This window comes from Giraffa tippelskirchi, chromosome 2 (genome assembly GCF_054371585.1).
Source record: "Giraffa tippelskirchi isolate mGirTip1 chromosome 2, T2T-mGirTip1v1.2.pri, whole genome shotgun sequence".
Taxonomy (NCBI): domain Eukaryota; kingdom Metazoa; phylum Chordata; class Mammalia; order Artiodactyla; family Giraffidae; genus Giraffa; species Giraffa tippelskirchi.
In genome coordinates this window covers 1,996,498-2,015,018 of record NC_137276.1, presented here as the reverse complement: position 1 = coordinate 2,015,018, position 18,521 = coordinate 1,996,498, and the positions used below count along the sequence as shown (strand labels likewise).

At 52.3% G+C, this 18,521-nt stretch overlaps 1 protein-coding gene across 1 annotated transcript in view; it reads right to left on the bottom strand.

Annotated features, from left to right (window-relative positions):
- Nucleotides 1-18,521, bottom strand: part of TCERG1L (transcription elongation regulator 1 like) — a 196,258-nt gene that overhangs the window by 16,128 nt on the left and 161,609 nt on the right. The window contains exon 9 of the mRNA XM_081572894.1: nucleotides 5,603-5,738. Within this exon, the coding sequence (XP_081429020.1) occupies nucleotides 5,603-5,738 (136 nt within the window). The remainder of the gene's footprint in view (nucleotides 1-5,602; nucleotides 5,739-18,521) is intronic.

Sequence of the window (18,521 nt, the reverse complement as noted above, 5' to 3'; positions counted from 1 at the left end):
TCGGCCTGTGGAGAGGTGCCCTGAGCCCAGGTGAGCCAGGTGACCCCCAGATGAATCCTGAAATGACAGAGGGGACGGGTGACCCCCCCCCAGACTCAGGGACTTGCTGACTTCTACCCTCAGAGTGTTTTACCACTCTGTGTTTTCTTTTTGTATTTTGATCAGTAAATGAAATCTTGCACTGTTATTCCACAATATCTCACCTAACTTAGTTTTCACACTACGGCTAGTTACACTCCCATCTCAAGCTTAGAGTGGGTGGTCCACGTGCCCCACCCCCCAGGTCATCTTCCTGTTAGACCGCTGTCTACTCACTAATAGAGAGGTGACGACAGTGATATATGCAGGGTGGGATCACCAAAAGCTGTGGCAGTTAATTCAGGAAAGAAGAACCACCGCCCAGAAGCCGAGAGAAAACACAGATCAAAGGGAAGGAACAATGAGATTCAAAAAATAGTAAATAGTAAATATCTGTACTTCTTACTATTCAGTGGTGGTGGAGCGTGCTGAGAAAACAAATTTTCAAGAACTTTCAAACACTGCTGGGGGCATACATTGTGTGAAAACAACTTTTTCCAAAACAATTTGATAATACAGGTCAGATGCTGAAAGCATGCAGGAAGCAATCCCACACACACAAAACCAACGTTCATGCATCAGTACGATCATCGGAGTATTACTTAAACTAGCAAAACTGGGCAGTAGGCTAAGTGAATGAAAATGAGGTTGCTTTGAATGGACAATAAACTGACAATCATACCCTCATCAAACACGCTTCCAAAGGCTTATAATAATATTTTAAAACTGCTTAAAAGGAGAAATAGTATACAAATGTATAACTTAGGTTGAACCTTATCAAATTACCTATATTAAAAAAAAAAAAGGGACTTCCCTGGTGGTCCAGTGATTAAGAATCTGCCTGCCAATGCCGGGGACACAGGTTTGATCCCTGATCAGGGACGATGCCACATGCTGAGGAGCAGCGAAGCTCCACGGTGCCACAGCTGCTCAGCCCGAGCTCTGGAGCCCTCAGACCACAGCTGCTGAGGCCCACGGCACTCCAGAGCCTGTGCTCCGCAATGCGAGGAGCCCCCGCAATAAGGAGCCTCACACCGCCGCTAGAGGGGAGCCCCGCTCACCACAACTGGAGAAAGCCTGCAGGCAGCAGTGAAGGCCCAGCACAGCCCAAGCGCATAAACAAAATCAAATAAAAAATTGGCTCAGCCATGTTTAACTACGGTTCAATCCTGGTTATACTATATAACTATACTGTATAATATGTATTATATAATACGAATGTTTGATTTTGCTATTGCTTTAAAATCTGTTTTTAGGATAAAAAGACTAGAAGGAAAGGTATCCCTTGATGGCAACAATTGTGTCCTAGGACTTCAGGTGATTTTTATTTCTGTTCTTTGAATTTTCCATCTTTCCTATAAAGAGCATGCACTCCTTTGATGGCACAATCTTATTTTATTAGTGGCATGTGCGTGGTGAGACTTTGAAGAGTTGCCATAGGTACACGAAGCAGATAAGCTTCCTAAGGAGCAAGGATACATCTCACAGAGAAGCTCCTGCCCGTCTCCAGAGCCGCAGCTCAGGCACTTCGCCCCCAGGGCCGTCTCAGCCGGGATGCATGCCTGCCCGTGAGGGTGACCGAGCCCTGCCCCCATGCGTCCTGGCCCAGCGGCCACTACAGCTTCAGGCAATGTCACCTTTGCATCTGGGCAAAGGGGCACTAGATGCCAGCACGGGGGGAGGTGCTCCTGTCCCCCACCTGGGAGAAGGGAGAAGGCACGGCCGCCGCGATGGCAGGAGGGCACCAGTGGGGGAGCCTCTCCCTCATCTGGACTGCCTTTGCACCAACAAGTCAGGGTAGACGCCTTAGCGCAGAGAGCGAGCGTGGTGGCTCGGCCGGGGCGGGTGTGCGGACTATGAGTTCTTCTTTCCAACACAGACTCAGATCCAAAGTCCAGGGGTCTCAGCTGCAGAGCTGGCCACTGCCAGTCAGTCTCCCCAAGGCTGCCTGCAGCTGCGAAGCTGGCTGAGGTTCCCCTGCAGGGGACCCAGGAGTGCCTGAATCAAGATTCAAGGTTCTGGAACAGTCTTTCTTTCCTGGCCTCTGGGAAAGCCACTTCCCAAGGGTTATTTTGTAGAAGGAATAGACCCTCGATAAAACGTCTCTAATGCATTTATCTAAATAGACAGGGTTAAATTAATCAGCTGCTACTCAATTAATCCTGCACTTTATAGACTGAAGTTTAAAGAGAGCTCTATTGCGGTTTATACTAGTGAAAGAATATAAAAACAAAGCCTCCCACTTACATATTACAAAACTGCAAAACTGCAGGCCTTTTCCCAAGCCAAAATCCCCACGGCGTACCCCAAACCATGCCCTTTTTAAACTGCTAGAAATCCACACACCTAGCTCCCTCTTTCTATAAGCACATGAATCTCTGAGCTGAAGCATTGAACAAATGCAATAAAAAATCCTATTAATCACTCAGTCTATGAAAAAGGTGACCTTTCTCAGCCTCATTTTTAAGCAACTAGAAATCTGATGGGCTTAGCCCTCAAAGCCTCTTGAGCATGAGTAACTCATAAAATCTGCCGACATACTTTATAAAGTCAAGAGTCATAAACACGGGCATTGCTTTATGACATCAGCAGTACATTCAGGTTGGTCTTCTCTATTCATGAGGGGTATGTGGGCTTCTTCTGAAATCCTTGTAAGATGAGGGTCTCAGCTTCACCCCCGTCTCTGGCTCCTGGGAAAACCCAGAATACTGGGGCTGGTGCCTCCCGTTTCCACGTTGTTTTCAGTGATTCTCACATGTGAATATGTCTAAGAACCAAGGCTGGATGGGGTCGGCTCAGTGAGGCAAGAATGCACTGAACACACCTTTACTAAAATGGCTCAGCTGAGCGCTCTGGGGGGCATCAGAGACCACGTGGACTCCGTGTCCTTGGGAGGGCGGGGTGGAGTTTCCAGCAGCCCTCAGCCCCCCAAGTGGCTTTATATGATGCTGTGTGGGTAAGTTGGACTTGGTTGGTTTCCAAAACAAAAAGGTAGAAACCTAGACATGGATGAGATGACTGTTTCTCAAACGCTCACCAGCGCCATCACCTCTCAGGGAATTCTCAGCTAATTCCACTGGAACAGACTGGCCGGGTCCACTCAGACCTCAGAATTGTGACTATTTCTGCACTATCGTTGCCATCAGAAGAGGCGTGGTGGCAAGACTCAGGCGCTTCCACCCCCGTGGTCTGCAGAGAAGAAGAATCCTGTTCTTGGCAACTTTGTCGGGAGAGGAGCCTGCTTTATCGTGAGTGATGTCTTATCCTGCAAGTGCTTTGGGGCCACACGAGTGGAGAAGGAAACAGGAAGGACAGCTGCTCCCGGAGATAAACCCCCTCACCCAGGCTCCACGTGCCCACTCTCTGATCGGCGCTGGGCCGGCCCAGGGCACATGCATCAAGACCAGGGCCTGGACGTGAAGGGAGCCCCAGGAGGTCACTGAGCGCCTCTGGGAGCCAGTCCCTGGGGCCAGGCTCGAGGAGCCCAGCAGGGCGTCAGAGAGTGCCCTGCCTGCAGGACCCAGCACGGTGACTCGGCAACAAGGAAGTCACACAGAGCGGCCGGGAGGCACTCGTGTCAGCCAGGGAAGCGGGGCTCGGAGGGCCTCCCAGGAAAGAGACCTCGTGCCAAGAGGGCAAGCAGGGCAGGGTGAGTGGGACAGCTCAGGCCCAGACCGGCGGTGACCCTCACAGGACAGGCAGCACCTGCAGGTGGCAGTGAGGGCGTCTAAGCCCTGCGGGCTCCACCCTCCCGGGGCACCTGGAGCGCGACGGTGGACCCACTTCTCAGCGTGGCAGCAGCGGGCCGGGACGCCCAGAGCCTGGCACTCTGGCCGGTGTTCCTGGCCTCCTCCGCTTAGCCAGGGGTGAAGCCCGAAGTCACACCTTTGCTGTTGACGTGGGGAGGCTGAGAACGGGGCAGCAAGGGCCGAGCAGGCAGCGAGGGGAGGGCTCGGGGAGCCCTGCCCATCGGCCATGTGCGGTCTGCTGTGGGCCCGGTAGGCAGCACACACCGCACCGCCACACACACGTATACGCTCACAGCACACACACAGAGACACACGTGTACACACTCACAGAACACAGAGAGACACACACATACACTCACGGCATAAAGACAGACACGTGTATACACTCACAGAACACGCAGAGACACACAGACACACGTGTGTACACTCACAGCACACACACACACACACACATGCACACCTATACACACACACCTCTACACACAGCACACACACATACAAACAGATACATCCCTCACAAGAGCATCAGCTGCTTCCAAGGCCATCCCATCCTACAGGATTTTGTGATGAAATCACCTCTACGTCTTGAAAGAAAGAAGAAAGTTGCATGGGGAGGGATTCTTTTTTAAAACAGCATTTTAGCCTAGTAAATATAACTCTTAAAATCATGTGTTTTAAGACAGCCTGTCCTCCGTCTACCCCGGGGACGAGTCCTGTCTGCGTGTGAGGTCACATGTCCCTAAGCGTCCTTGTGAATTCACACTGAACACGTGGCAGCTCTGAGATCACCAGCCTGCTTCTCCTCCAGGTCCTCGCACCGAGGGCTGTATTTTACTTTTGAGCGCGTCTCCAGACAGATAAAGCGATGCATGCATTAAACTTCATGGTGCAGAGGAGACGAGGGGCCCCTCGGAGGGCGGCTGAGATAATCTGCTTCTCACTCCTAATTCTTCAAGAGCTCATACCAGCTTAGCTCCAGGAGCCCTCGGGCCCCGCCCGCCTAGGTGCCAGCCCTGCTCAGACTCTCGCCCTGGGGGAGTCGGGGTCTCCGCAGACCACCTGCGCTGGGAGGGGCCTCGCAGGAGGCAGCCTGTCCTGGGTGCTGACTGCAGAGGGAATTCGCTTTTGCATTCCCAAGGCCACTTACAGTGTTCGTTATAATTATCATTACGCACCAGCTCCTATCACTGCCTTCTGTGTTTGGTCTCATCTTACGAAGAAATCCAACTGGGCTGAACAGGCTCATTTTATACCCCAAAACCAAAACAGGAAATGAAAGTCATTGGAAGGAGATTCAATTATAAAATGCTTGTCCCCCTTCAAGTCAGAGATTCAGAAGTCAACAGCCGTTAAGGCATTCCACCTGCACAAACCCTGTGGGGCTGACCCAGAGGGCTGTGCGCCCCTCCCCAAGTGAGATCACCGCAGGGCGCGGCTCGTTGAGGGCTGGAGGTCAGAAGCCGGCTGGGCTCCTGCAGGAAGGCCATCGACACAAGCCAGCGCTGCATCCTGGGGACTGTCCCTTCTGGGAGACCCACACCTGCTCACCTCTCAGCCGCCTCCGTGGACAGGTGGCAAGAATGGCCTCGCAACGCCTCGCCCCCTCCTAGGCCTCGCCCCCTCCTAGGCCTGATCTCTTTGAGTGTCTTTTGGCCCCTGAATGTCCTGCACGCAGCCTGTCCACAGCTCGGTGAGGAAGGGGAAGTGGTCCTGCGGGGGCGATGCCCAGTTCGCCCCCCACTCCCACCGAGGTGGACACCGTGGGGCCCCCTTACCCCTCTCTCTAGAAGCATGTCTCGGAAGTGGGTCGCTCGCTCCTCCAGCGGCAGAAGGATCTGAGGTGGGGGTGTCTTGGCGCCCGCATCCTGTCTCTCCACCTCCTCGGGCCCGGGACTCACGTGGCCTTCCGTCCTTCAGGGCACAAGATACAGAGAGTCAACCAAGACCCACCCGATTCTCACTGCAACCTTTCAAAGCCCTCCGGGCCCCTGGCCTGGAAGGAGCAGTCTTTGAACACTTTGCAAAACCCAGTTCAGATGAGACTTGGCTCTTGGGATGCAAACTGCTTTGCTGTGTTTGGGGCAGTAAGTGGAGGCCGAAGCCCTGATGGGGTAGCACGGCCGGAGGGAGACCTCGGTGGGGCCTAAGGGTTGAGGAAACTCAGGACGGAAGGAGGCCGAGAGTCCCTGAAGCTTCACCGCCACAGGCCGCTCTTGCCGGAGCAAACGGAGCGAATCTGTCACTTGAACCAGTCGCTGCATCTTGAACCTGGTTCCACTTTGGCTTTTAGAGATGACTTGACTTTGGACAAATGCATGGGAGACAGTTATGGGGAAATTATTCCGTCTATAGCCAGAGGGCAGAAAACATTGTCTGGAGGTTTAACCCAAAAGGGAGGATTTAGTGATGGCAGTGAGACAGGACCACACCCTGGGGGTGTCTGCAAAGGACAAAGAGAGCTAGGTGACCGTGAGCCCAGGGGTGGCCGCTGCCCAGGCCTGGACACAAGGGCAGGGAGGAAGCAGGGCCTGGCGTGGGCACAGGGAGGGACCAGGCGGGGCGGCCGAGAGGAAGGAGAGAGCGCCCCCTTTTACGAAGCAGCGACCTGGTAACTCGCATCATTTGTTTAACTGCCCATCTGATGGAGGTCCTCGTGGTTCTACTCCTCACGCTGCAAGCACCTGGAAACCTCCCTCTACCACCTTGATGTTCGCTGCTGGAAGAAAGCATCTGGCCAAACAGACATTGCTACTCCCAGCTCCTTCCCTCCTGCTCCCTGACGTGGTCCCGCCTGGGAGTGGTCAGCCCAGAGCCTTGCCCTCAACCAACCTCTTTCCATCTCCTCCCTCTCTGCCTGTTCTCACCCGTGATGTGTCGACTGGACCCCTGCTGCCCAGAAGGCATCCTTGCTCTGACACCCAGACCCCTCTGTGGGTGCAGCCACAAAATTAAAAGATGCTCCTTGCAAGATAAGCTGTGACCAACCTAGACAGCCTATTAAAGAGCAGAGACATCACTTTGCTGACAAAGGTCTGCATAGTCAAAGCTATGGTTTTTCCAGTAGTCATGAATGGATGTGAGAGGTGGACCATAAAAAAGATTGAGCACCGAAGAACTGACGCTTTCAAACTGTGGTGCTGGAGAAGACTCTTGAGAGCCCCTTGGACTGCAAGGAGAGCCAACCAGTCCATCCTAAAGGAAATCAACCCTGAATATTCATTGGAAGGACTGATGCTGAAGCTGAAGCTCCAATACTTTGGCCACCTGATGCAAAGAGCTGACTCATTGGAAAAGACCCTGATGCTGGAAAAGATTGAAGGCAGAGGAGAAGGGGGATGACAGAAGATGAGATGGTTGGATGCCTTCACGACTCAAAGGACATGAGTCTGGGCAAGCTCCAGGAGATAGTGAAGGACAAGAAAGCCTGGCATGCTGCAGTCCATGGGGTCACACAGAGTTGGACAACTAAGTAACTGAACAACAACAGCAACAACTAACTCTCCCACCCTCCAGGACCAGGACTGCAGGCAGTGATGTCAATGGGCCAGTGCAAACCTGATCAGAGGCCACCTTTTCTGGCAGTCCTAAAGAGGAGTCCTCTGGGAAGAGCCATGACTTTCTGCCTCCTGCACACAGGACAGCGTCCTGGGCACTCACAGGTCCAGAACAGCAGGGCACGTGCATTTTAAAAGCCTGCTGCACCCCAAGAATTGCAGGGTTAAAGGCACCTGCACCATGCATGTCCGGGTTTCCTGATGTAGGTCACGATCAGGGCGACCCAGGTGATCTGTTACTGGGGGACCTGTGGCAGCGTCTGCAGACATTTGTGGTTGTCACCACTCAGAAGGTGCGCCCAGCGTGTAGGAACAGAGGCCAGGGCAATGCACAGGATGGTCTGGGCATGTCTCTATCCCCGCATTTGGGGAGGAGACAACCATCCAGGTCATGGGTGCTGCGTGCTAAGTTGCTTCAGTCATGCCCAACTCTTTGTGACCCTACGGACCATAGCCCACTAGGCTCCACTGTCTGTGGGATTCTCCAGGCAAAAATACTGGAGTAGGTGGCCATGCCCTCCTTCAGAGGATCTTCCTGACCCAGGAATTGAACTCGAGTCTCTTACATCTCCTGCATTGGCAGGTGGGTTCTTTCCCACTGGTGCCACCTGGGAAGCTCCCATTAAGGTCATACATTCATTTAACTGCCCAGCCAGGGCAGTCTCACCTCCTGACACCCACCAAGCCTGCAGCTTCTTCAGCTCTGACCAGGGTGCTGTGAAGACATGCAGGTTACCAGTTTGGGATGTGCTAGGGATGTGGAATATATATACCATGTGCAACATCTAACAGGGGTTACCATGCATCAGGGTTATAATATGGATTAATCCAACCTCACATAGAATGTGCAAAAAAAATAAAAATAAAAATAACCCGCTTGCTCAGCCCATTAGGGAATCTTATTTATAGAACAACGATTTCAGGAGAACTTACATTCTTTGCTACTTATGCCATTATGTGGAATTTTGAAAAAAGAAATTGCCAGTGGATTTGCCATTGTATCACACTCCAAAGGGTATAATTAGGATTTCTTTGTAATAAATTTTCATTAGTTAAAAATAGAAGTGTGGAAACAAGTCTCTCATTGTTGTAACTCGAAACAAGATTAATAGGAACATGTGATGATCGCGGATTACAGCTTTTTCCACAAAATATTTTGTTCAGAACCACTGGACGCCTTCCAGACTGCAAAGTGATCGGTTCAATTAGAGTCAATCAAAAGAAAAGGCAAACTTGATAAAAATATTTTTTACATCCTAAGTCTGAAAAACTTGGTACTAAAAGTAAATCCTAATACTTAAAAACAGAGTAAAGTTAGCATCATACGGAAGGCGAGAGGCGTTGTCCCCAGGGGCCCAGCTAGGTACCCGAGCCCTGGGGTGGTTGTGGGGGCGGCGACCACTGCAGGGCGGGGGTCTCCGCGCCGCAAGGAGAGGGGCAGCATGCCCCCTGCCTCCCGCACCCCTTGGGAGACATCAGGGGGGCCAAGCCCCGCCCTGAGCTCTGCCCGCCTCCCGCTCCCATCCCGCCCCTCCCCCAGAACCACCCTGAGCTCGAGCAGCTGAATCGCTCATGGGACGTGTGCCAGGGCTTTCTGATTCTGCCCGTGAGCCCAGGGCAGCACATCACTCTGGCGAATGCTCGAGACCAGACGCGGTGCAGCTGGACTCTAGAGGCAGCAAGTTCTTTTGCAGATGATGGACTTTGCTGTGTTTATCTGGGGCTCAGGGACTCGGGCCACTGGCCTTGGCACTTCCTTTCCTGCCTGGAGACCAGTTCTTGGACCCACAGACTCGCCTCTTCCGCCTCCTGAATGGTTCAGCACACCCATCCTGGGGTCGGAATGGTCACCTTGGTGAAGAAATTAAGACCACGGACCAGCTGCCTGTTACAGTTCAAAGGAAAATGTTTTGTTTTGTTTTTTTTAACTGTCCAGTCTACGAGGGGAGGTGAGGAGAGGGGGAAGGAAGGACGGAAGGAGAGAGGGAGGGAGAGGCTGACTCAGAAGGCGGCTGGTCTTCGCAGCAGGCGCCCAGGGCAGGGGTGTGTTTCTCCAGGTCTAAGGCTCCACCCACTGACTCAGCAGGGACACTTGCTCAGGCCGGGACAGATGGCGGGAGCTCGCTGGACCGTCTCTTTGGAAAAGCAGTTTGAACAGGAAGATCCTGACACGCCTCCATCTGATGCTAATATGAGCCTGTTTTTCAGTCCTGTTCAAATATTTAAACATCTTGATTCTGCCATCAGTTTATCAGCTCTGTCTCCCAATCTTGCAGTTCCCATAGATGTGATAAGCTGGCCTCCTGCACCTCTGTCCAATTTGTTCATACAAATGTGCAGCAGGAAATGCCAAAAGCAGATGTCTCTGGTGGGTCCCACCAGCCTCTCCCTGCAGGGGACAACCTCGCTGTCCTGCTGGTGAGGAGCAGGGGCAGGATGGCCACCGCACCCACCAAGAGGTCCGGAAAGCCCTGGCCTGCAGGATCTGTGTCTATTCCTGCCACAGCCGTCATCTGGGGCTTGTTGCTCCGAGACCCAAAGGGTTAAAGGTGGCGTGTCCTGCAGCTCCTGCTGCCTAAATCACTGGCTAAATTCCTCTGCCCCTCCCCCTGCCTGGCCAGCAGGTCCCCCAGTGTGGGGTCCAGGTCCCCCGGCAGCTGACAGGAGTTCCCTACCAGGGCATGGAACCAGGACATGTGGCTATTTATCCTCAAGATCCTGAGGAGCTGAGATCCACAAGCTCACGTCTTCCTAAACGATTCCTGGACATAAAACAATTCCTGAATGCCTACTTCCTTGGCGTGCTTTGCATGATTATTCATTATTCCAGGTGGGGCGCCAGATGCCAGATGCCGCCTGAAGCGAAGGACGGAGATAAGGAGCACAGTGCGGCACAGAGACCCTGCGGCCCCATCGGAGGACGCCTGGTGTTTGCTGAAAACACGGTCAAACCCTCTCCTCCCACTTTACTTGCATCACCTCATTTAATCCTTATCACAACCCTATGAGGCTCACTTACTGCTGGGAGAACTTAGATGAGGCATGTAAATTCTTCAGCAAAATGACAGGTCTGAAAGCAGTGATGGTGATGTTGATGATGGTGATGTTGATGGTGATGTGATGATGATGGTAGTGATCGTGATGATGGTAATGGTGTTGATGGAGGTGATGGTGTTGATGATGATGTTGACGGTGATGGTAGTGATGGTGATGATGGTGACATGTCACTTGTGGTGATGCTGGTGGTGATGATGGTGATGGTGATGATAATGGTGGTGGTGGTGTTGATGATGGTGGTGCTGTTGATGATGGTGGTGGTATTGATGATGGTGGTGGTGATACAGTGGCGATCATGATGATGCTGCTGACTTGACAGTGACACAACAGTGACAATAATAGTGATGACAATAGTGGTGATACTTCACCTTCATTGTCTTTGCAGCTTCTGATGATCCACACCAACCCTTCCCCAGGCTGGGTTCCAGCCCTCTGCTCAGCTGGATGACATCTCATCTTTTATTTAATTTAATCGATGGGGAGAATCTGTTCTTTCCTCTGGCAAAGAGGGCTAGGAATTTATCATCAAAATGCTGCCAGGCTGTAACTCCGGTGTGAGACATGATATAAAATTCTGCAGGAATCAAAGTTTCTGTGAATCTCTGCCTTGTGGGGCCTCAGATACTCTGTCATGTGGCTTGTAACAAATGGTCTTTGGATGAGGCCAACTTGGAAAGATCTGTGTTCTCTAGCTTTTAGCCTCGCCGTTGTAGTGTGGGAGGGTGCCTTTGGCTGCCGTCAGAAGGCCGGGACATCAGTCAGGTGGTCTCCAGGCCCCCGGCTAGGCTGGGGTGCAGGGCACCAGCTCGGCCGGCACTGCTCATCGAAGTGGAGGTCTGGAGTGAAAGCCAACGGTGGCATCGAGGAGGATGCCTCCCCAGGATGTAGTCAGGGCCAAGGGGACATCCGGGCTCTGCCCCATCAGGGAGCCACGGGGGCTGAGCCAGAGCGGCTGTCCCCGGCCCAATGGAGCAGCCCTGCCCCCAGTGTGCAGGGACAGGGCCCTGACGTGGGCAGAGGCGGGGCCCTGACGAGGTCATAGATGAGTCCCTGATATGGGCAGAGATGAGGCCCTGACGTGGGCAGGGACACAGAATCCCCCTGGAAGAGCAGACCGAGGCCTCCTAGCTGCAGCCCGGGCTGTTTCAGACCTCAGTACTCCTTCTCCAGCCGGGGCTCACTGCCCCCCGGCTCTGTCTGACCGCTGACCTCCTGGCCCACCCCCTCATGCCTGCCCCTGCCCTGGTCCCCTCAACCCTGCTCGTTTTGCCCTGGCCCCACCCCCCGACCCCCGATGTGGTGACCCCTGCCCGGGAAGGGCTCCGGGGGTCACTGAGCTGCTCTCCGCTCTCCTGAGGCCAAGCAGCCGTTCCACGGGGGTGACCACACTCACCCACCCTTTCTGTCCATGTGCTAAGAGCGATGTGAACCAGGAGTCACGTGGGTGGGGGGAGGGGATGAGGAAGTGAGCAGACCTCCCCCGACCCCCACCTCCCCGAAGCCCCATCAGCGAGGGCCTTTGGAGGGACGGAGAGGTGCCAGCTGCAGGCGTGCTTGCGTCTCGGAGGCCAGGGTTCCTTCCTGGGGAGGCCGCTGATGGAAGGCGTCTCTCCGTGCCAGCAGGTGACCCCTCTGGGATGGGGAGGAGCCCCTGTGAGCACCAAGGGCAGGCTCCCCGGGGTCCAGAGACAGGTGACCCTGCCGCTGGAGGCGGCCCTGACCCCATGTCTGCCCCCAGCCCAACTGCGGATGCTATGTGGCTGTCTTGAGGGCTCGTCGGCTAAAGCTGAGAGGACCCCCTGGTGACTAGAGGTCCTCAGGTAGGTCCCAGACCCTGTGTGGTCACCTCCCTCATCTGGGGACTCACACTGGCGGCCTCGGAGCACCAGCAATGTCGCCCAACCGGTGACAGGAGACACTGGCCAGGCCCCACCGGCGTCCGTCCCACTGTGCCTTTCATAGGCGGTTTCTAGCTCCAGCTGTGAGGTTACCACACACTCAGCCCTGAGAACCAGCCGGGATGCCCTCAGGCTGAGGGTTTGGGGTGCATCTCACAGACGCTGCTACATCACTTCTGTCACAAAAACAGCGAAACCCAGACCAGCCTCCCGCCCCCACTGGCTGCAGCCAGAGTCACCTTCGGGAGCCCTGGAGGATATGCGATGGCCTGATCACATCCGTCATACGACACAGGATGCTAAGGGGTTTCTGTCCTGAGGCTTAAGACCAAATAGACCTCATGATGTGAAATACAGCGAAGGATGCTTTTTAATCTATCCGAGTCCTCACACAAAAGTAGGCAGAGCTGTCAGAACAAGAAGCCTGCAGGCAGTGTCGTCACAAATTATGGGGTGAGGGGTCCCCAGAACTTACACCGTGAGTGGGCGATGCCAGACCATGGTACCAAGGACCCTCAGGGCATCCATGGCTGCCCAGGGAAGCGGGGAGGAGCCAGAGGCCCGCCCCAGGGCCCTGACCCCCGGGAGCCTGTGACGCCCTAGACGGAGGGACAGCCGCTGGCTGTGGCTTCTGAGAGCGGGACACTGGAGCTGGAGGGGCCTCTGGGCTACTGACCGCCAGGGGCCAAGGTGACCCTCGGGGACCAGCAAGCAGGGTGCCCCTTGCAGGATAAAACCAGGCATGAACTCGGAGAAACAGACGCGAGCATAATCTTAATAGTCTTTAGATAAGATACCAAGGAAAGGAAGAGGAGGCCCGGGGAATGTGAGGAAGCACAGGGCACATTCACACCGCATGACGGCATGAGAGGATGTGCCAGCAAGGCCGCCCGGGGCACCAGCCTCCCGCAAGCACCCTGGTTCACCGGGAGCTGCAGCAGCAGCCACCGCCTTGCACCACACCAGGTCAGCGAGAGGACAGGAGAAAAACGCAGCCTAGACGTGCACACAGGCAGAAGGAGCGGGAAGACAGCCCCACACACCGATGAAACTTGAACTGACTCTTTGAACAGGAGCTAAGGTTTTCAAAGAAGGTGGTGGGTGCTATGAAATAGCAGCACATATCAGAACAGACAAATTCAGCGGGAAAAGGGATATTGGACCAAAGAAAGACAGGAAGGACATCCCAGAGATCCAAGAAATTGGAAATAAAAGGGGAAAAAACACTTTGAGAGCCAAGCAGTGTACTTGGCGTCACCAATATGGAAACTCAAAGCAATGAAATAGAACAAACATTAAAACATAATTCAAGGAAAATCCCTTTACGTAGAAAAGATGCACACCAGCATTTTGAAAAGGTACACATCCTACTTGTGATAATTACCTAAGACTCACCAAGACAGAGACACACTCTGTCTCTTAAAGGCTAAAATTAAAAACCAAGATGGATTGAAACATACCAACTCTGCGTAGATCTAGGAATTGATAATGAGTCTGTCGTCGCTGGAGGATGGTGCTGCAGAAACGACACCGTCTCTTGAGAATCAGCATTAACGGGGGTGAGTGACGAGTGAACGCCGCTCAGTCGCGTCTGACTCTGCGACCCCGCGGACTGCAGCCTGTCAGGCTCCCTGTCCACGGAATTCTCCAGGCAAGGATACTGGAGTGCATTGCCATTTTGTTCTCCAAATTTAAAGGGAAGGAATCAAGAATTTACTTTGGGCTTTCTATTTGAAGTACACCTCAAGGGAACCAAATGGTTTGTGAAGGCATGCTTTTCTTTATAAAAGTAGGCAAGGTGCTAAATACAAATGAGATAATATAATGGAAACATTAGCATAAAAAATCCTTTTAGAAAGAAAGGATGAGGGCAAGTCACCTGCTCACGTCACAGAAGACAGAGAATCAGACATCAGACGCCTCTTGACAGAAGTAACTCAACACTGCCGTGAAGGATTCTTGCCCAAATACTAATCAAACTCGAACTGATACAGCCTCCAGATCTGCTACAGGGTCACAGCACCTACCAGGTCAGAAGAACCAGTTAAAGCACACCAGTGATACTCACGAGCCAAGGCCCAGACTATGGGAGATTCCACAGCTAAGAAGAAATTCCAATGTCTTTAAAAACAAATGAAGAAAAAAAAAAGCTGGAGCAAAAGGGAACAAACCTACAGATTACAATAAATTTAGAGGAGAGTCACAGAGGGCCATGTACAAACAATTTTGACTTGACTTGAAAAATAAAGTTTTAAAATAAAACAGTCAAGGAAATCTGAACCATGTCTGAGAAGCTATCTGATAACAGTAAGTTGTTTGGTAATATTTATTGTTTATTTTTTAGGTGTGACTATGATTGCATTTAAAAAGTCCTTATAGTTTAGTCACATGTCCTGATATATCTACAAATAAAATTTTTTTGATAACTGGGGTTTGCTTCAAAATATTCTGAGTTGAGGGCTAAGTAGAACTAAGATGAACAACACTGACCTTGAGATAGTTGTTGAAACTGGGGAATGTGTATTCGGGAGGGTTAAATATCCTATTCCATTTGTTACATGGAACTTTTCCATAGTAAAAAGTTCAGTTCATCTCAGTTCAGTCGCTCAGTCCTGTCTGACTCTTTGCAACCCCATGAACCACAGCACACCAGGCCTCCCTGTCCATCACCAACTCACGGAGCTTCCTCAAACTCATGTCCATCGAGTCGATGTTGCCATCCAGCCATCTCATCCTCTGTCGTCCCCTTCTCCTCCTGCCCCCAATCCTTCCCAGCATCAGGGTCTTTTCAAATGAGTCAGCTCCTCCCATCAAGTGGCCAAAATATTGGAGTTTCAGCTTCAACATCAGTCCTACCGATGAACACCCAGGACTGATCTCCTTTAGGATGGACTGGTTGGATCTCCTTGCAGTCCAAAGGACTCTCCTTGAGAGTCTTCTCCAACACCACGGTTCAAAAGTATCAATTCTTCGGCGCTCAGCTTTCTTTATAGTCCAACTCTCACATCCATACGTGACCACTGGAAAAACCATAGCCTTGACTATATGGACCTTTGCTGACAAAGTAATGTCTCTGCTTTTTAATATGCTTTCTAGGTTGATCATAACTGTCCTTCCAAGGAGTAAGCGTCTTTTAATTTCATGGCTGCAATCACCATTCTGCAGTGATTTTGGAGCCCCCCAAAATAAAGTCAGCCACTTTCCACTGTCTTCCCATCTATCTGCCATGAAGTGATGGGACCGGATGCCATGATCTTAGTCAAAAGTTAAAAATGGGCAGATAAACTGTCTCCTTTGTGGGAGTCTGGGGCCGTTCGCTCTGCGTTGGGCCTTTCCCAGCACGTGTCTAACAGCTGGATGGACTCAGAGCCACAGCCCGGCCCCTCCCACCAGCTGAGGACATTTGCTTTAGCAGGAGTCATGGCAGCCAGGCCTGTTGAAGGTGCGGGCTGCCTTTCCCTTCTGCTCCCGTGTCTCTCTGGTCCCTTGCAGCGCTGACAGCACGTCTCCCATGTGCTCCAGCCTCTTTAGGTCCAGACACCCTGCCTCCTTCCCATCACTGCAGCAGCAAAGGCCACCTCCTCTACCTGCCTCGTGAAGCTGAGTGCACGTTCCAGCAGGAGGCATCACAAGCTTGAACAGAAATGTGGGAGACCCAGGTTCAATCCCTGGGTCGGGAAGATCCCCTGGAGAGTGAAATGGCAACCCACTTCAGTATTCTTGCCTGGAGAATCCCATGGACGCAGGAGCCTGGTGGGCTACAGTCCATGGGGTCACAAAGAGTTGGACACGACTGAGCGACTTCACTTTCTTTTTTTTCAAAGCATGAGTTACCATAAAGAGGGCAAATACATTCTTCTAATGGCAGACGAGAGGAGAGACTCTCCTAGATGACTGCACACTTACTCCTCCAGGAGCATTGGGGTGTGCTCTCGACTGCTGAATGGAGCCCCCGAAGAAGAAGATTCTGCAACAGCACCTCCTCCCAGTAAGGGAAGACAGACCCTGATTTCATCTCAGAGCCACGCGTCTGCCGCCAGCAAGCAAGGGCCCTGGGAACTTCCTGCCGCTTGCCTGTGTCTGCTACAGGGGAACGTGTGACAGCCGCTGACGGCCAAGTGCTTACTGAACCCTGGGGTCAAAGGGAGGGAGAGGCAGGCTGGGAGATCTGATAAAGGACCAGAGAAGAAGCCCCAAGGTCAAGGGCTCTATCAGAACTGATTCCAGAGTGGTCTCCTGGTGGTCAGATTTCAGCTTTACCTCCACGTGGGTGAAAAGCTTCACCGAAACTGGGAGGAGAACGCGACCCGTTCACTCAAACTCCAAGAAACGACGCCTGCTGTGGTAGCGCAGGGGTGATGTGTGGGTCTCAGGATTTATGCTGACGTCTGGTCTCCCTCTCAGAAATCCACAAGTTTCATAATCCTTTTTGGGGAGAAAATAAATGCCAGGGAATATTGATGCTTCGACCTTAAAGGACAAACTAAAATCTCGTGACAAATGACTGCTGTGCACATAATCTTCGCACAGCCAGGCATCCATGGAGTGTCCGCTGGCCCCAGATAGGAGGCCCTAAAGACTCAGGGCACAGACTATTCACAAAACTGCAGGGCTCTATAGAGAAACAGCTGGCCCACTAAACTCATGAACTGTGTGCAAGGTAGGAGCTTGAGATGCATGTGGGCTCAGTTGTGTCTAACTCTTCCTGACCCCAGGGACTGTAGCCCGCCAGGCTCCTCTGTCCTTGGGATTCTTTAGGCAAGAATACTGGAGTAGGTAGCCATGCCCTTCTCCAAGGGATCTTCCAGACCCAGGGGCTGAAGCTGGGTCTCCTGCATTACAGGTAGGTCAATGTAGGTAAGTGGGTATTAATTCATTTTCCGTGCAAGTCTGAGGCCACAAAGAGATGCACAGTGTCCCATCTGCTGAAGAAAACCAGATTCGACACTTGCGTTGGAGTGTAGCTCATTCTCTTGTTTTCTTGGGATGCTTTAAAGACATGATTTGATAGCAATCTTAATTTGGAGTCACATGTTTTCTAGCACTACCTTATAGCATTTCAGAGAAGCCATGCTCCCACGTCCTCAGTAGCTAATTTTTCTGGAAACCCATGTATATGGAAGTGAAAGGGCTCAACTCATGGTTCGTATAAAGACAGGGTTCAGCACGCTGGCCCCTCCTCACTGCCCACACTTGCTGACTGCCGCCCTTGCACTGGGGTGGGGCAGGGGCAGCAGCTGAGTGTAAGAAGAGTGCTTCCTTTTCTCTCGCGCAGTTGACTCTCCCTAGGTGTGGACTTAATTTGGGGACAGACTCAGGGGTAGTGGCTGCGAACCCTCCAGACACTAAATCGTTTTGCCTTGTCCTGTCTTTTGGGTGATGGTGTTGCTTCTTTCATCCAAGATGAAGGCTCTCTGCCCCAAGTGGGGTGCAGAATTGCAACTCGGTCCAGGGGGCATGCTTTGGGTGTGTCTTGACCATTTTGGTTTGTGAAGAGGAGAATAATGGGCGGTATATTTGGGGAAAACAGAAAAATGACCGCAAGGGCACTTCTTGCTAATTCCACGCTCTTCGGTCTCCAGATGCAGCCGTAGCTGACCCCATGGAGGTGCCCATTTGATGTTAAGGTTTTACTCTACAAGGTCAACGTCACTTCTCACCTCCAAGTCCATCAACTGGGTGTCCCCAAAGTTTACAAACTACCGCAATAAACAATGTTCTGGGCTTCCCTGGTGGTCCAGAGGTTAAGAATTTGCTGCCAATGCAGAAGGCTCGGGGTCAGTCCCTGGTCCGGGGAGGTCCCTCATGCAGGGAACAACCAAGCCTGCGCACCTGTTCCTGAACCTGTGCTCTGGGGTCCGGGAGCGGCAGCTTCCGAAGCCCATGTGCCTGGAGCCCGTGCCCCACAGCAAGAAGCCACTGCAACCAGAAGCCCGCACCGCAGCTAGAGAGGAGCCCCACTAGCTGCAACTAGAGAAAGCCCGTGTGCAGCAGTGAAGACCCAGCACAGCCCACAATAAACAAGTAGACAAATTAAAAAAAAAGAAAAGACAAAAACAATGTTTCAAGCCAAGAGATTTCTTCTGGTCACTAATAGTAAAAGACTTCTATATCAAATGGCATAAAAACATAAATAAATTTCCAAAGCTGTGGGGTCAATGATATTTGAAAACTCAGAAGAGCAA